At 41.8% G+C, this 15,361-nt stretch overlaps 1 protein-coding gene across 1 annotated transcript; it reads left to right on the top strand.

The window, feature by feature from the left end:
* Positions 1–264: 264 nt before the first annotated feature.
* lepr (leptin receptor) lies at positions 265–15,159 on the top strand. The gene is made up of 20 exons (XM_037470379.2): positions 265–519; positions 3,200–3,252; positions 3,827–4,054; positions 5,304–5,418; positions 5,672–5,859; positions 6,751–6,896; positions 7,756–7,897; positions 9,109–9,269; positions 9,419–9,518; positions 9,766–9,865; positions 10,162–10,376; positions 10,486–10,640; positions 10,807–10,960; positions 11,179–11,261; positions 11,356–11,572; positions 11,884–12,087; positions 12,189–12,272; positions 12,374–12,467; positions 12,899–12,974; positions 13,330–15,159. Coding segments are annotated over exons 1-20 (3,390 nt in total). The 5' UTR covers positions 265–517; the 3' UTR covers positions 14,203–15,159.
* Positions 15,160–15,361: the final 202 nt, after the last annotated feature.

The following is a 15,361-nucleotide window of genomic DNA, read 5'->3' as shown; positions in this document are numbered from 1 at the left end:
ATTAGCAGTAGAATGGTCACTACATTTATGTGAACTGTTGCAAACTTGCATATTTGTTTAAAAAAAATGCTGCTTGAGGATCACAAGTCAAGAGGTCCACGAACAAAAAATGAGCTGTTTGATCCTGCACAAGAGAGAGTGACGGGTGGATGAATCGGTGCAATTTCCGTAGGTGTTCCTGAACGCATCGCAGCGGACAGGACGCCGTTGGGCGTGTTCTCTTTACGTTGCGTTGGGCACTACGTCATGGATCCAGCCGCGTGTGTGCGTGCGTGCGTGCGTGTGTGTGTTAAAGAGAGAGCTAAAGGGAGAGAGAGATAGATATACAGTATATATAAAGAGATAGAGAACAACTCTGTGTGGGAACCGTCATCCTCCTCGTTGTTTTTGGTCTCAGGCTCACACATGGAGGGCGGACTTCGATCTTTCCTCACCGGAGATTTAAAATCACGTGGATGAACTTCGCGTCGGACAAACGAGAACCGGGACGCTAAAACAGGACAAACTACCTGGAACAATGTAAGGGCACATGGTTTATTTTATTTTTTTACAAATAACCTGACTCTGTTATTATTGCAGCAGTGATGTTCGTGGTCGCTGTGAACTTTTAGTTCTCTGTTTAATCGGATTACTCACTTCTATCAGACTGACAGCTGGAATGTCTTTCAACCTGCATGTGGACTGCGCGCTTCCTGCTGTCATTTCTCCCCATTTAGGTTCCACCGAGGCTGCACTGCATCCATGCATTTAAACCCATAGATTAATCGATAAATAGAAGAGGTTAGATTAGATTAGATTCAACTTTATTGTCAATGCACATGTAAAAGTATAGAGCAACGAAATGCAGGTTAGCATCCAACCAGAAGTGCAATAGTATAGGTACAAATATACAGATAATAAGTATCTTACAGGTATAAGTTAGCGAAATGTAGAATATGTAGTATATAAATATATGTAGTATATAAATACTGGATATATGCAGATTTATGAGGTAATATGTACACATTATACAGGTTGATTAGTGCATTTAAATGTAGGTAGACTATAAGCAGGAACTGTAAACATCATTTACTAAAGGCAAATGGGCATATGATAAGTTAGGTAATACAGATTGAGTGTTAAATAGTGCATCATAGTAAACAATAGCTGCCTAACGTTACTAGACTAGTGAAATGTTCAGTGCATAGTTTTCAGTGCAAACAGATTCCAAAGTGAGTGCAGGAGTGCAGTAGTGATGGTGATGGTGATGGTGTACAGTCTTTGGTGAGTGGGGGGGAGATGATGAAATAGATATGCCATTGTCGTGGTGAGTTCACGATAAGTTACACTTGCATGTGACCTTCGATCACCTTCCATGTAGCAACTTGTGCCCATTTTCCTTTCACGGGAGACCTGTCAGGAACAGAACAGAGAACGACTTGTAGTGTAGTTGCTTGCAGAGACAAAGTGGAACAAGACTCAGCGCGTCTCCGCCTGCGGAGCCGGATGTGAGTCACTGCGGAGCGTCTTTTCCCACCGATAAAATCATTTCTTTTGGTTATCTCGATCCGGACAGGATGCTTCCATGGAAGGCCTCCAGGCAGCGAAGTGCTGTTTGGGGCACAAGCAATGAGTTGCATTAAAAATAAAATAACGTTTTAATACATTACATGCTACTGACTATAGTTTATTAATGAGTGTTCGGCCACTGTCCCAACTTATAATAATATGTGCTGTTAACTTACAAGAAGTTATGAGCCTGAATCGTCCCCCTTTCTTGTGCTTTCTTGTTCATTGATCCCAGGTCACTTATTTGTAGCATCCATTATCTTCCTCTGGGCACTTAATTACTTAAGCTAGTTCATTATTCATATATTAATATGAATATGTTTTGCCAATTATAATAATGCACCAGCAACAGTGTGCAATCTTTTGACCTTTGGAGTCATACTTGCTATTGGCTTTGACAGGGTTAGGTGGTAGGCTTCACTAAGGTGGGTGACATAATGTTAAATAATATAACATTTAAGGAATGTTATACTGTTTACACTGTGACAGATATCCAATCAATATCTCAGATTAGAACAAACCTGTGCAGGCGGTGGCAGCAAATCCATTGGTTTCATTTCTGGCACTGTTGGTTTTCTTTATATTTTTTTGTAATCAATGTGAAAATGAACCGAGATCGGTTATTCTAGCTGTTGAATTTATGGAAAATTTACATTGCTGTCTGACTTTTCAGTTTCTTTATAAGTGAACGTGTTATACAGCATAATCACACATGTGGGGAATTGATTCCTTCTGGGGATCAATAGACGCTTATATTATCAAAGCCTTTCTTTGAATAGATCCCAGGCTGAATGTAATGGATTCAAGGTGCTGCTCTCTTCCATCTAACACGTGGGGTTTTTGATTGTAAAATGCCAGAGGGTTGTTTTTTCCACATGCTGGTGTGCTGGTCTTAGTCCAGCACATCCTGTGATTTATTAGATGATCCATCTGGCTTGTGTTGCACTGCATGCATTTCACAACAATAAGGCAGAATCCTTTGTATATGAGTAAATTGCAAAGCTGGATTATTTGATAAGTGAAGATGCCTCAATGCTGTTATTAGTCGATTTTGTTTGTTTTCCTGTCTTACAGCCTCCATCCTCTACTTACCATTAACTACCTGCCCAGCAGTGACCCTCAGTGTGTTTCCAAATACTCAGTCACTCATTGGCTTCCCTGCTTGTATATTTACGCAGTCACATGTGCCTCTTCCCAGTTCTGGTTTTGTTTGACCTCACTGATCTCATGTCAAAACATGTCTTAAACTTCTTTCCAGAAAAAGATGGTAATCCATTGTTGTTGCTCACAAAGCGTGAACTGCTGAACATATTTGATGTCATTCATAACCCATTGAAATTTCTCCCCCTTTCAGCAAAATCTGAATGCGTCACAAAGCGCATTAGCTGGAAAGCTGAACATAAATAATATCTGTTCACATTTTGAACTTTAGAACATTGAAACCTCATTTACACCTTATTTATGTTAATGCACAAAACCACAGATCAACTTCTACTATACTTGATACCTATTTTGTGAAATGTATGCCTTAATTTGTCTTTTTTCTCACTCATTGTATATATTGCTTTTTTTATTACACTCGACAAAATCCTGTTTTTTTCTCCTCTCTGTGCATCCTTCCATTACTTGCGTCCCTTCTGTCTCTCTCCAGGGTTCAGTCTGTGATGTTGACTGTCGTGGTGCACATCCTCCTGCTATCCAGTGGTGAGTTGAGCCATACCACAACAGCTGTGACGCTCAGATTGTGCAACCGTTCTTAAAAAAACATTCATGTCGCTGATCCACGTTTGGATGAAAGACAAAATAAACTCACCTTCTAAAAGAAAAACATTGTCATTTGAACAAACGTATATGTAGCAAATAATGCAGAATAATATAGGGTATTAAATTCTCCATGCAACTCCCAGGGTGTATAAGTGTATGTAATCTCAGGATGTAGCAGCCTCATACTAGCGTTGACGCATGTGGTGTCCGAAGGCAAACAGTGTGCTGTCGTCTTTGACTTTATATTACAACATTATGTTGTAATATAAAGCTGGGTGTGTTGTAATCCGAGTTTTTTCTGCTTGATTTATAGTAAATACAATGCTTAGTAAAGTTGTATATGCTGAAATTATAATCTAAAGCCAGTTATATTTGCAAACATAATCAAGTCAGACTGGAACTTTCATGCCTTTGATACTATGCACTTTATTGATAACAAAATGACTTGACTTGTCTAATGGAGAACATTTATTTAGTGTCTGTCCATCCTGAACTTTCTCCTCTTCTTGAGCAGGTGCTCCGTGTTTGGAGCCCAAGGAGCAAGTGTCTCTCCCCTCCGGCGCCTTGGAGCTGCCGTGGCGGGACGAGCTTTGCTGTGACTCACCTTCAGCCCACCTGCCTGCAGAGGGTGACGTCACGCACGCGCCGGAGACAAAACGCTCCCACTCGAGCCTCCCACACAGTTCCCACTGCAGCTTCAGGGGCTCCGCGAACGAATCAAATGCTCATGAGTCTTTTGGCGGTGAGAGTTTTTTTTTTTTTTTTTAGATGCGTAGTAATTAGATACATAAAAATAAGAAGAATATGATTCTAAACAAAGAACGTTCTGGTGACTGAGACTATTTAGAAAGCGTCAGTGTATTTTAATAAGTTGAAATCAGACATGGGCCCATTAATATCAGATGTTCCTCCTGCAGCGATCTGGCTGTGAAATTCCACTGCTATTCTCAGTCATTTGTAGTATTTGACATTTGACTCGACTCAAATGCAGCGTGGTGCCATGTTCTGTTCCAGGGCTTCGTTTACCTACAGCAGTGTTACTTGTCTCTAACAAGGCCATTATTAAAGTCACTTTAAAACGTAGTAGTGTGCGGCACATTGAGGTCGCAGATTACTAAAACCGACTTGTACCAAAGTCCCCCAAAAATGTTGCTTTTAGATTTAAAAGAGTGTTGTTTTGGATGAACAGGTGGGTCAGCGTGACAACGTTTTGTGATTCTTCCTGCAGTGTCGTCACTTATGTGTCAAGATCACCCTAACATGTTTATTACACGTGTCAGCTGGTTTCCCCACTCCCATTAAGAAGAGCAACCACTCCAGGTCGTATAATCACAAGACTTCAGGCTCACAATTATTATCATTTAACAAAGAGAGAGTACGAAGGCTAATTAGTTTAAAGACATCATCCAGGGAAAATGATAAAATGCACACTGAATATTGTCACCCCGGCAGTGAAGACAGAGGTGAGGCGACATTGAGACATGGAGGATGTGAGGAGGATTTATTTGACATGCACAGTGTTGTTTTCATCGATCTGAGCGAAGCTGTGATTCATTGGATTCACGAGTGATTAGCAAAGACATTTCAGCCTGATGAGGCACATCATCACCTTTCTTCTGCTGTATGGGGCCCTGCAGTCACAACGTGTGCACTACATCCATCTTCACTATCTGTTTTGCTATATTTCTCTGTCTTTTTAAATCAAAAAGCTCCAAAACGTGCACAAATGTCCGACATGAATGCTAAAACAATTAATTTGACGGAGGAAAAGTAACATGAGAATTTCTTTTCAAAATAATTTCACTAATCTTATATTGATTACATTATTTCTCAAAGACGTTTTCCCCTTCTTGACTAAGTTACCACATGCGGTTTTAATATTTCACTCTCTCCGTAGTACACCGCTAGGACGTTTTTGTAAAATTCACTTCTGTGAACTCCACAGATGGCGCTGATCACGCTATTAACACGACATTCCGATCTCTTGTCAGGCACCTGTTTGGACATCCTGTGCAAGATCGAGGAAAACTGGGAACATCTAACATGTCTCTTTCAACCATTGATGGTGAATGCTGGTCCTCTGGCTGTAAGTCTGCAGCGGCTACTGTGAGTATTAAGTGACATTTGTATTTTTGTGCTTTAGTCGTCAAGTTCGCGACACACTACATCAGTAGATAAGGTTCCCCAGCTGTAATGGAATTCTAGTGTATATTATGTTAAAATACTTTACGCCCCTGATGGGTGAATTCAATGTAGCATTCATAGATATTTAGTTTTAATCAAATATTTTGAATTCAGATTCAATACTTTGTACGGAAATAAAAGCATGATTTAAGTCTGTTCCATATCTATTGTTCAGTTCCCAGGAAGAGGACTCAGATGTAAACAATGGGTCTACTGCTGCTGATCCCATTGTCTGTAAAGCCACGGCATCTTTCATGTGTTCACTCGCTCTTGGGGCTGAGACCAGCCTTGTCGCTGTGATACGCATCAGCGTCTCCCACGGCAACGCTGCACCTGTTCTCCTCAGGATTCCTCCCAGACCTGGTATGAAAAGGATTTCAGTCACTTGCATTTTCAGAACAACGTAGAGACCTTATTTCCACATTTGGAAATTTTCAAATGTTTGGAATACTGCAAAAGACGTAAATGATAAATCCCCATTGGAAATAGTCAATTCTGTTGCCCAACGTTTGCCAACTTTGCGTATAAATAATTTCAAATTTTCATCAGAAAAAGTCTTGCTAATTAGCTATAACACGTTCTTGTTTGCTCTGTAACCTTGGATACAAGCAGTCAGTGATAACGTCATTTGTTACCATGAACATTATCACAAATTAGCCCTCAGAAGAAAAAGGAAGCCACTTTTCTCTTTGTGAGAGTCGTCCATGAAATAAATTGTTAAGTTATTATTCATGATTCTGTGTGATAACTTCTCTGGAGACATATATGTGGTAATATGAGACAAAAATATACCTAACTGTATGTATCATAATAGAGAACGGAAGTATATAAATGTCATCTCTAAAATCCACCTGAAAAGGTAATTCAGTCTAAATGAGCTATATTTAAAACACAGATTAATCATCGGATGATGAAAATATCCAACCACATGCTCTTATTCAAAATATATCATGTATGCATTAATCATAGTGATTATTGATAATCCTGACATAGGAAAATTACTGATTATTGAAAACTACAATGTGCATCTTTGGATATATTGTGCTGTAATGTCATATTTAGGGTAATAACTAACACAAAGAGCAATCTATAAAATACTGATCTGTATATAGGCTTTAGTAACATATTTTAAAATGTAAATTGATTTTAAACCAGTATGAAAGTGGTCATATGATTACGGGTATTTTCTGTGACTGTAAGCATCTCTTTCTGTTTTTAAAGGCAATCTGTTCTTCTTCTTTCTTTTTTTTACAGTGAAACCAAGTCCACCGTTCAACCTGTCGCACATTCAGACCATTGAAGCTGAGCTTAGGTTACACTGGGAAGACCCTTCAGACTCCATCGGTCCGCTGAGATACGAAGTCCGACACTCTCCCAAAAGCATTCATCCAGCATGGGAGGTAACACGAAGCGTTGATATAATAAAATATGAGATGAGATATAAGTATAAATATAAGATACCATGTAAGATTTGGCCACTGCATCCACGGCGAGTCATGTGATCTCAACACATTGGTACCCTTTCATGATAAGGAACCTTTTATATATCATTTGTGAACTTTAATTAATTCCCTTATTGGTTGTTCGATTAGTTATAAACAATCAATAGAAATTTTGTCTACAGTTTGTAAAAAGCCTTTTGGCTGGTGTTTTACATTTTTTTAAAGAAGATGCTATGCTGCACAGGTTGATTATACATTTGTAAATGTTCTTGGTTGTGTGGCATGCTGCTGTAACGTTAAGTCTATCTAAATCTAAAAACCTTTTGTGTTTTTACAACCTATGCAGCCAAGGTTGTTCCTAAATTACACATAATTAATCTATAAGAGATCTACAGGCATCAAGTACAATTTATAAACCCCCGATGATTGAAAAACACAGATGAGCTTGCTGATTCACGTACTGCTTTCATTACTTTTAGCTTTATACAGAAAATATATGGTGCTAATTGCAAAAAAACTAAATATACTTCAAACAGAGAATTGAAAATATGCTTTCAGGTGTCAGAGAACTTAAAGTAGATTGGCAGTGATGGTGTAATGGAGAAAAACCTTGAGTGAGTCACACACTCTGTACACTGTGTTACGTGTTGTTGACTGAGTGCTGGCTGCTCTCAGTCAGTAGCTGTCTCAACGCATCCCACAGTGTACTTAGTGTTCAGCAGTGGATCAGAAACACTGCAATTTATTCAGGGTTTGATGGATGAATGAAATAGGGTATCTCTTCATCTTGCCTGCTCCCTCTCTGCTGTGGTTCCAGGTGGTGTCTGCACCTGCAGAGCCCCGCTTGTCTCTGGAGCTGAAACCCGGGCTGAGCTACACCCTCCAGGTTCGCTGCTCCGCTCTGGTCAAACCTCCACTGTGGAGCGACTGGAGTGAACCTCACCACATCTTGCTGTACAGTAAGAACTGTCCCGTTTCAACATGATGCTCTTTTTACTGACACTGACTGAAATGCCTTTTAATTTAAATGTGTCTGTTCAACGACACACCGGAGATTCTTGGAAAAACATCATGTCATTAAATTAGCATAAGGGACACAACAGTTCCGTGCTACTGGCTCAACATCATTTACCTTATAAATAGTAGAAAGTATTCAAAAGCTTTGGTAGTTCCTGCCATGCTGACAACAACACAAAGGGAAAAAAATATTGGCGATTAAAAGCTCACTAGAGATGTTTTGAAAATGAATAGATGTTTCAAACACGCTGAACACCAAGGTAATGTGTAGATGTGATGCCTTGAGAGACTGAGATCACTTCATTTAACTCCTCTTGCAACGAACCTGTGCTGCGGCTTCAACTCAACATAACACACAACTGGCTGTTGACCTTGTTACGTCGCTTAAGTAGATTCAAATCAATGGAGCAGAAAATGGTTTGAAATTATTGTTGTATTGTTTGCACACTTTAAATGATCACTTTAGGAAGATACTGTAAAGTATATATTTTTCTAGTTGTTCGTATCTGTTCTGCAACACAAAATTGTTGATTCAAACATCGGCCTTAAGGCTCGAAACAGAACGAGTCCGATATCTGGCAGTGTGTTGTTCTGTCAGTAGACATCGGTGTGCAGGCCTACACACATGCACATGCATGTGTACGGATGGCTCTTCTACTTACTATCACATGATTGAACTGTGTGTTTGTCACGGTGTTAAAAGTTTGTGAGACTCCACGACTCTGAGTCATCACACCAAAACAAAATACTTGACTTTGTGAAGAAAACAACGAGAAAAAATGAAAAATCCACAAGACATTTCAACAAAGACGTGACACAAGGTGTGTCTTTTTAAAATTAATTTCTTCTTTTCTTAAGCAGCTGATGATTCACTTTTCTTTTGAATCCACGCAAATGTTTTTGTTGGCTGCAACTGAAGGACTGAAGGAAAAGTCTTTCAAACTGTGGTTGAATGGAATTTAGTCCCCCGTTCGTTCAGCTGATGGTATTTGTTCTTTTCTTTTGTTGCTTTTGACATGTTTGATATACAACTTCTAGAAAGTGTAGATCTCTTAACAAATGACAAATTGAGAGAACTTTTTGGTAATCAAATAAATATTAATTAAATATGCTATTGTGTGTGTGTGTGTGTGTGTGTGCGTGTGCACGGCAGCGGTGAGCTACATCCCTGAGACCGTGGTGACGCGACCAGGGGAGAACGTAACGGTGCACTGCATATTCAACGAGCGCGGCAGCAACGCCAGCAACGCCGCGTGGAAGCTCAACTCCAGACAGCCGCTTCCCAGGAGTCAGTACCACGCAGTCAACCAGCGGGTACGAGAATATAGAACAACTCAACGGCTTTTCTGTCATTCTGGGAACATTTCCAACAAGTTTTTAAAGACTTTCCTGTTTTTTTAATTATTAATTATTTATTTTTTACAAAAAGTACAATCCATGTAAATTTAAATCGGTCAAAACAGGTGAGCCAGATCACGATACGTTCTTCGGAGACTCGGATGTACGACATTCTACGGTGCACTGAGCGGAGGAGCATCCCGTACAGCCAGATCTACGTAGAAGGTGAGCTTTGATGCACCAGACAGGTTGAGTATTACAGAAAGAAATCAGACATTTAATAAGACACGGATGGGCTTATTTATTATATTACTTAAATATAAGTTAAACATCAACATTTCTCCTCTGATGTTTCCCCAGTCCCTTTTTTACTCAGTTTCTCGCCACAATTGACACACAGAAAAATAGTTTTTTTTTTTTTTTTTTTACCTAAACATGAGTGTATCTGTGTGTGTGTGTGTGTGTGTTCCAGGAGCCTCCATTGACATCAACTGTTCAACCAACGGTGATATTGATGCAATGGATTGCAGCTGGAAGAACAAAGAGTGGACTAAACCCACAATCAAATACAGGTAAACCAGCAATTTACATTTGACAGTAGGGGGTCTCATTTTTGTGTTTTTTATTTGAATGTTTGTGAAGTTACAGAACACAGTGTAGTAAGGTAACACAAAAAATATCATCAAAAAAGAGTAAAGCGTGTTTGTTTTTTCAAACACAAGAATATTGTGAAAAAAAGGTTGTTTTTCTATAAGTGTCACTTGAGTGTCTTGACATTTTCTTTTTGCATCCCGGCTGTATATATCAAATTGTATAAAGGGAAAAGATGCCGAACAATATTCACGCCTTCATTTATTGATCGTGTCAGCTGGGCCGACCTGCCGTGCGACGTTATGGAGGAGAGGGAACGAGCGGGGGAGAAATTGGGGGATATGGGGTCCGCTTGCCTCAGAGTTCAACCCTCGCTGAAAACCTGCACCATTCAGCCGCTGAGGATGAACTGCTACAAGCTGTGGATGGAGATGGCGTCCGACCTGGGGCCCATCAAGAGTAAACCCGTTTACCTGTCGCCCATGGATCATGGTGAGCCAGAAGAGTTGTGACGTTTTTAAGAGGAACTTTTTTTGTTTTTTCCATTTACTGTTTCTATGATCACGTCGCATGAGACAGACTCGCACTTTTCCCCCTGCAGTTAAGCCCCACGCGCCCACCGACGTGGCGGCAGGGAGCCGAAGCAACGGCGTCCTGACGGTCACGTGGGAGCCTCCGTCTCTGCCGGCAGACGGGCTCCAGTGTCAGGTCCGCTACTACTCGCCCTCTGCTGCCAAAGGCCAGCCGCAGTGGAAGGTGAGCTGGTGCATCGGATTGTTTACCACGGTTTGGCCAGCCGGCACTTCGCTTGATAGTCTAACATCTTAATTAAAAGATGAAAAAGATAGATGGATGAAACAAACCCTGACTCAACCATTTCCTTCATCCACAACAAGCTCTAAAAAAGATGTCATGCTTGCAGATCCAGAGTCCAGTGCGGGTTTCGTGGCTGGAGGTCGCCGTGTCGGACATGTGCCACGTGCACGTGGTGCAAGTCCGCTGCATGCGCATCAACGGCAAAGGCTATTGGAGCGAATGGAGCGATCCGGTCTACTCCACGCCGCAGAACAGCAGAGGTAGAGCACTACAGCGTTACTTTTCTCCCCTCAAGAATTCAAATAACATTCATCCTCAAAAGATACAACTTGCAGCCGCCTGATGTTACCTTCTACTTCACTCCTGACCGTCTGATTTTAGAGAGAAAGCCGTGCGCTTCGCATCACACCATCTCCTCCACCATAAAACCCTTTGGTGTGCGAGCTAATGTGATGCCATTTTTCGGTCTCCCTGTCAGCTCCTAAGCACGGCCCTGATTTCTGGAGAGTCCTTCAAGACGACCCACACAGACACCACACTAATGTTACTCTGCTATTTGAGGTACGCAAACTGAAAATGCATAGAGATTGTCGGCCTCGCAATGGACACATGAATAACCACAACAACAAAAAACGTTTGCTTCTTCTGTGCGTAGCACCTCCACATGGCGGGGCGCTCTTTTTGCGTAGACGGATTCGTGGTCCAGTTCCAGGCTTCGAGTGGCTCTGTGATCAGGAGGGAGAAGATCGACACGGCGTCCTCCTACAGCTTCCAGTGGGACCAGGAGCTCCTGGCTGTGACTGTGGAGGCCTACAACGATCTGGGGAGCTCCACCAACAATATCAACATGACGCTGGAGAGACAACCAAAACGTGAGTGAGACGGGACGCTCGCCCGGCGGAAGGAACAAAGTGAGCAAAATCGCTTCCAATCAAGGAGTTTACCAGAGAGACAACGTATTGACAATATGTATATTTAAGAAACCTAATTAAGTAATTACATCAGGGTGGATTGCTCCTGAAAATCCAAATGATCTGTAACTCTATACAACACCAGGAGCAGATTCAAACAGCAAACATGTCATTGTCCAGTAAAGATTTGAAAAACTTTAATTGAGATCCATGTTGGTAACACAAGTCCTCTGTAGGAATGGCGTTCACTCGTTTCGTTCCCTCCCCTGCAGGCCGCTCTGTGCGTTCGTTCGCCGTGTCACTCATCAACAGCACCTGTGTGTCTCTGTCCTGGAGTCTGTTCGACAACGTCTCTGTCCCTCTGTCCATGGTGGTCACGTGGTCTCCAAGGCAAGAGGACTCTGATCATCACAGGGGCCGCAGTGGGAAAACATGGGTCAGAGTCCCCTACACAGACTCCCCCATCTATGTGAGAGGTGATGGGATCTCTTATTGTCGTGTATTTATAGTGTATCTCTTAACAGTGTGTCCTACTTTGAAAAAAGTCAGCCAAAATGATTGTAATGCATTATTTCAGGAGATTTCTTAGGCTGTGAGCAGTCCGGCTTCTACTTGTACCCAGTGTTTGCTGATCGAGAGGGGGTGCCAATGTACGCTTTAGGTATGCACCCTTTTTGGTTATTGTAGCATCATAGGATGACACAATGCAGCACTTTTGTTAAGTTAATAGTTTATTAAGCCTGTTTTTTTTGTGTGTTTCAGCCACCAGACGAGACCCTGCAGCTTACACCATGTTGGCGATAATCTCTTTCCTCTCCTTTGTCCTGATTGTCACCATGATTGTCTCCCAAAAACAGTAAGAGGCTCCTGTTCTTCTTTTGAAAAGACAAATTAACAGTATCTTACTGTACAACAAGAAATTCAAAATGTAAAAGTTGTGATTTGAAAATCCGTTTGGGGGGGTTCCAATGCTGCAACGACAATCAAATCTCACAAAGCACACTGTGCATGCAGAATGTGCAGAATCTTCATCTTTAATCTTGTGCGTGGTATTAATCATACGGCATCACCGTGGGTCAAATTGGTCATTTACCAAAGCACCATGAGAGAAGTGATTAACCATGGAAGTCTAATTAGCAGACTGATCACTAAAAGCTGAAGCAGTGTGACATTTCCCGGGTCACAAAGGTGTAATCACACTCATGCTAGCTGGAGGTAGATGTGGGGGGGGGGGGGGGGGGGGGATGAGAGCCTTTCACCACAGAGATGGATGCCGTCTCTTTTCAGAATGAAAAGGCGTGTGTGGAAGGATGTGCCCAACCCAAAGAAGTGCTCCTGGGCCAAAGGACTAGACTTAAAAAAGGTAAATAAAATATAATGAAACTGCTGTTATTTTAGTGTTAAAGAATGTTTATATGCATTCAGAATCTTTTTTAAACACCGACACCTGTGTCATAGACATGTTACACATCATGCTACTCCAAGACTGTAGATTGACCAAACTTTTTAAACCAGGTTTGACTTTTCTTCTTCATCTTATCACTTTTATAAATACAAACAAATGTATCCACATTCTTTAATGCACATTTACCCTTGCATTGCTGTAGGTAAAAAATATATCTTTCTACCAAGGTGTGAGAAGTTTTCATAAATGCAATCTGTTTTTTTTTTTTCTCATATTATTTCTTATTTTGCATCTGTTTTGCTCATCTTTCTAGGCTGACATCTTTGACCAGTTGTTCCAACTTCCAGAAGGTCCGTCTCTCACATCGCAGCTGCACCTGCCGTCTGAGCACATTTCCAAAGTCACAATAGTCGACAGGATTGATCTCCCAGCTCTGTCTGCAGCTTTGGTCAAAGGCCCACTGGTCTCCCTATCATCCAACGTAGCCCATGTGTCAGCCATGGAGGGTGAGGGCCTCCTAGTTGGAGCTCATTCTTATCTGGATGTTTTAGTCGGTTCAAGTCAAACAATGGATCAGTTACAGCCTCAACATCCACCAGCAGATCTCAATGACAGCTCTGCTCAGTCTTCGGTCACATACGCCACTGTGCTCATCTCTGACCAGAAGCACGAGCAACAGCCCCTTCATCTCCACTTCAAAGACTGGAGCAGCAGCAGCTCCAGCGACGAGGGCAATTTCTCTGCCAACAACTCCAACCTTTCTGGATCTTTCCCCGGCGGTCTGTGGGAGCTGGACTGCTGCCCAGCAGGAGAAATGGACGTCCCGCGACGTTCCTGCTCCAACGACTCCGCGGAGGAGCTTCCTAAGACATCAGAGCAAGAAGATGGAGCAGAGAAGGTGAGAGAGGAGAAAGACCTGTGCTGTGTACCCATGGACTATCCAGCAGCGGAGGAGGAAAGCGGGGAAGATGAGGGACAGATGGAAGAAAAGACCAATGTTAAGCTGATCAGAAATGTAGATTTTAACAGAGAGGGGGAACCTGTGGAGTCGCTCGAGTCCGCAGGCCCGTCAGCGTCGACGCAAAGCTTTCCTCTGCTTTACCGGCCCCAGTTCACGGGAGCTCAGTGTACGATGCAACTCAAAGCTCAGCCGCAAATCTGCGACTCTCACACAGACTGCTTTTAAATGCAAACGTGTATCTTTGGATCAGTCGTGTCATCGAAAGCCTCACGATACAGCATTCACCAAAGTGGTTTTGCGCACGTTCCTTCACACTCAGTGAGGTGTGCAGCGGAAAAATGGTAAAAAACACCACGTCTAATGTGCGATTGACTTTGGGTGTTCATCAGTGCTGCTATTATGTTCTGTGGGTGAAGACCTCATAATTCTCATCTGTAGATGACATCTTTTACTGTGCCACACTGCTCCTCTGCACTCAGTAAGTGAACCAGAAGCAAAGTTAAACCTTTCAATGGAGTAATGTACAGAGTCCTTACAGACAGGAGCAGGCTGTACAACCCGTGCATTGTATAGAGGTGGGAAGTAGAAACCTTTTTGGGGTTTCAAACATTTTAGATGCATAAAAACAGCTTTTCGCACGGGAGTGGGAATGCCGTTGATTCATTTGGAAAAGATGTGGGACTCTTCAGCCAATGTAATGTAAAAGAAAAAGTCTGCTGTCTTTCATTCTCTGCTGCATTAGTCCAGCTTCATTTCAGGTGTCACATGGAAGAGGTTCAAAACAGACACACACACACACACACACATGTGTGTAACTGCAGGCAATTTCAGGATCTGCAATCAGTTTGTGCAACAACATCTGCTTGTACGATACCACCACCAAGAATGTCTTTTGTACTTTGTGCTGGTAATGTATTTGAAATGTACAGTTTGTAAGGGTATGTGACATGTGATTATCTTATTCTGAGTTTGGCCGTTCATATACAAGTTTACTGTCTGGTGTTTACAAAAAAAGACAAAAGAATATTTGTGGAACAAGAGGATCTGAAATATGGCTTCAAACTAATTGCATATTGAAATATTCTGTCTATTTTTCATAGTTAAAATAAAGTGTTTATTGTGGAGTTTAACAGTGCAAACGTGTGCAAAAGAGAACTTCAGACACTCTTTGAGCTGCAAAGGTATTCAGAGGTGTGATTAAAGCCTTGATTGGTTATATAGAGTTTAACAATAAATACTGCCAGTTTCAACCTGGTCAGTCCTTTGTGTAGTTTCATTTAGCCTTGTGTCATAATTGGGTAATTGGTACAACAGCTGGGGGGGGGGGGGTACAGTGGGAAGGTGCAGGTGATTGGACAGAGGAGGAAAGAAATAATGGAGAATA

The sequence above is a fragment of the Pungitius pungitius genome, chromosome 7, assembly GCF_949316345.1.
Source record: "Pungitius pungitius chromosome 7, fPunPun2.1, whole genome shotgun sequence".
NCBI classification, from domain to species: domain Eukaryota; kingdom Metazoa; phylum Chordata; class Actinopteri; order Perciformes; family Gasterosteidae; genus Pungitius; species Pungitius pungitius.
This window is presented reverse-complemented; position numbering and strand designations above follow the sequence as displayed.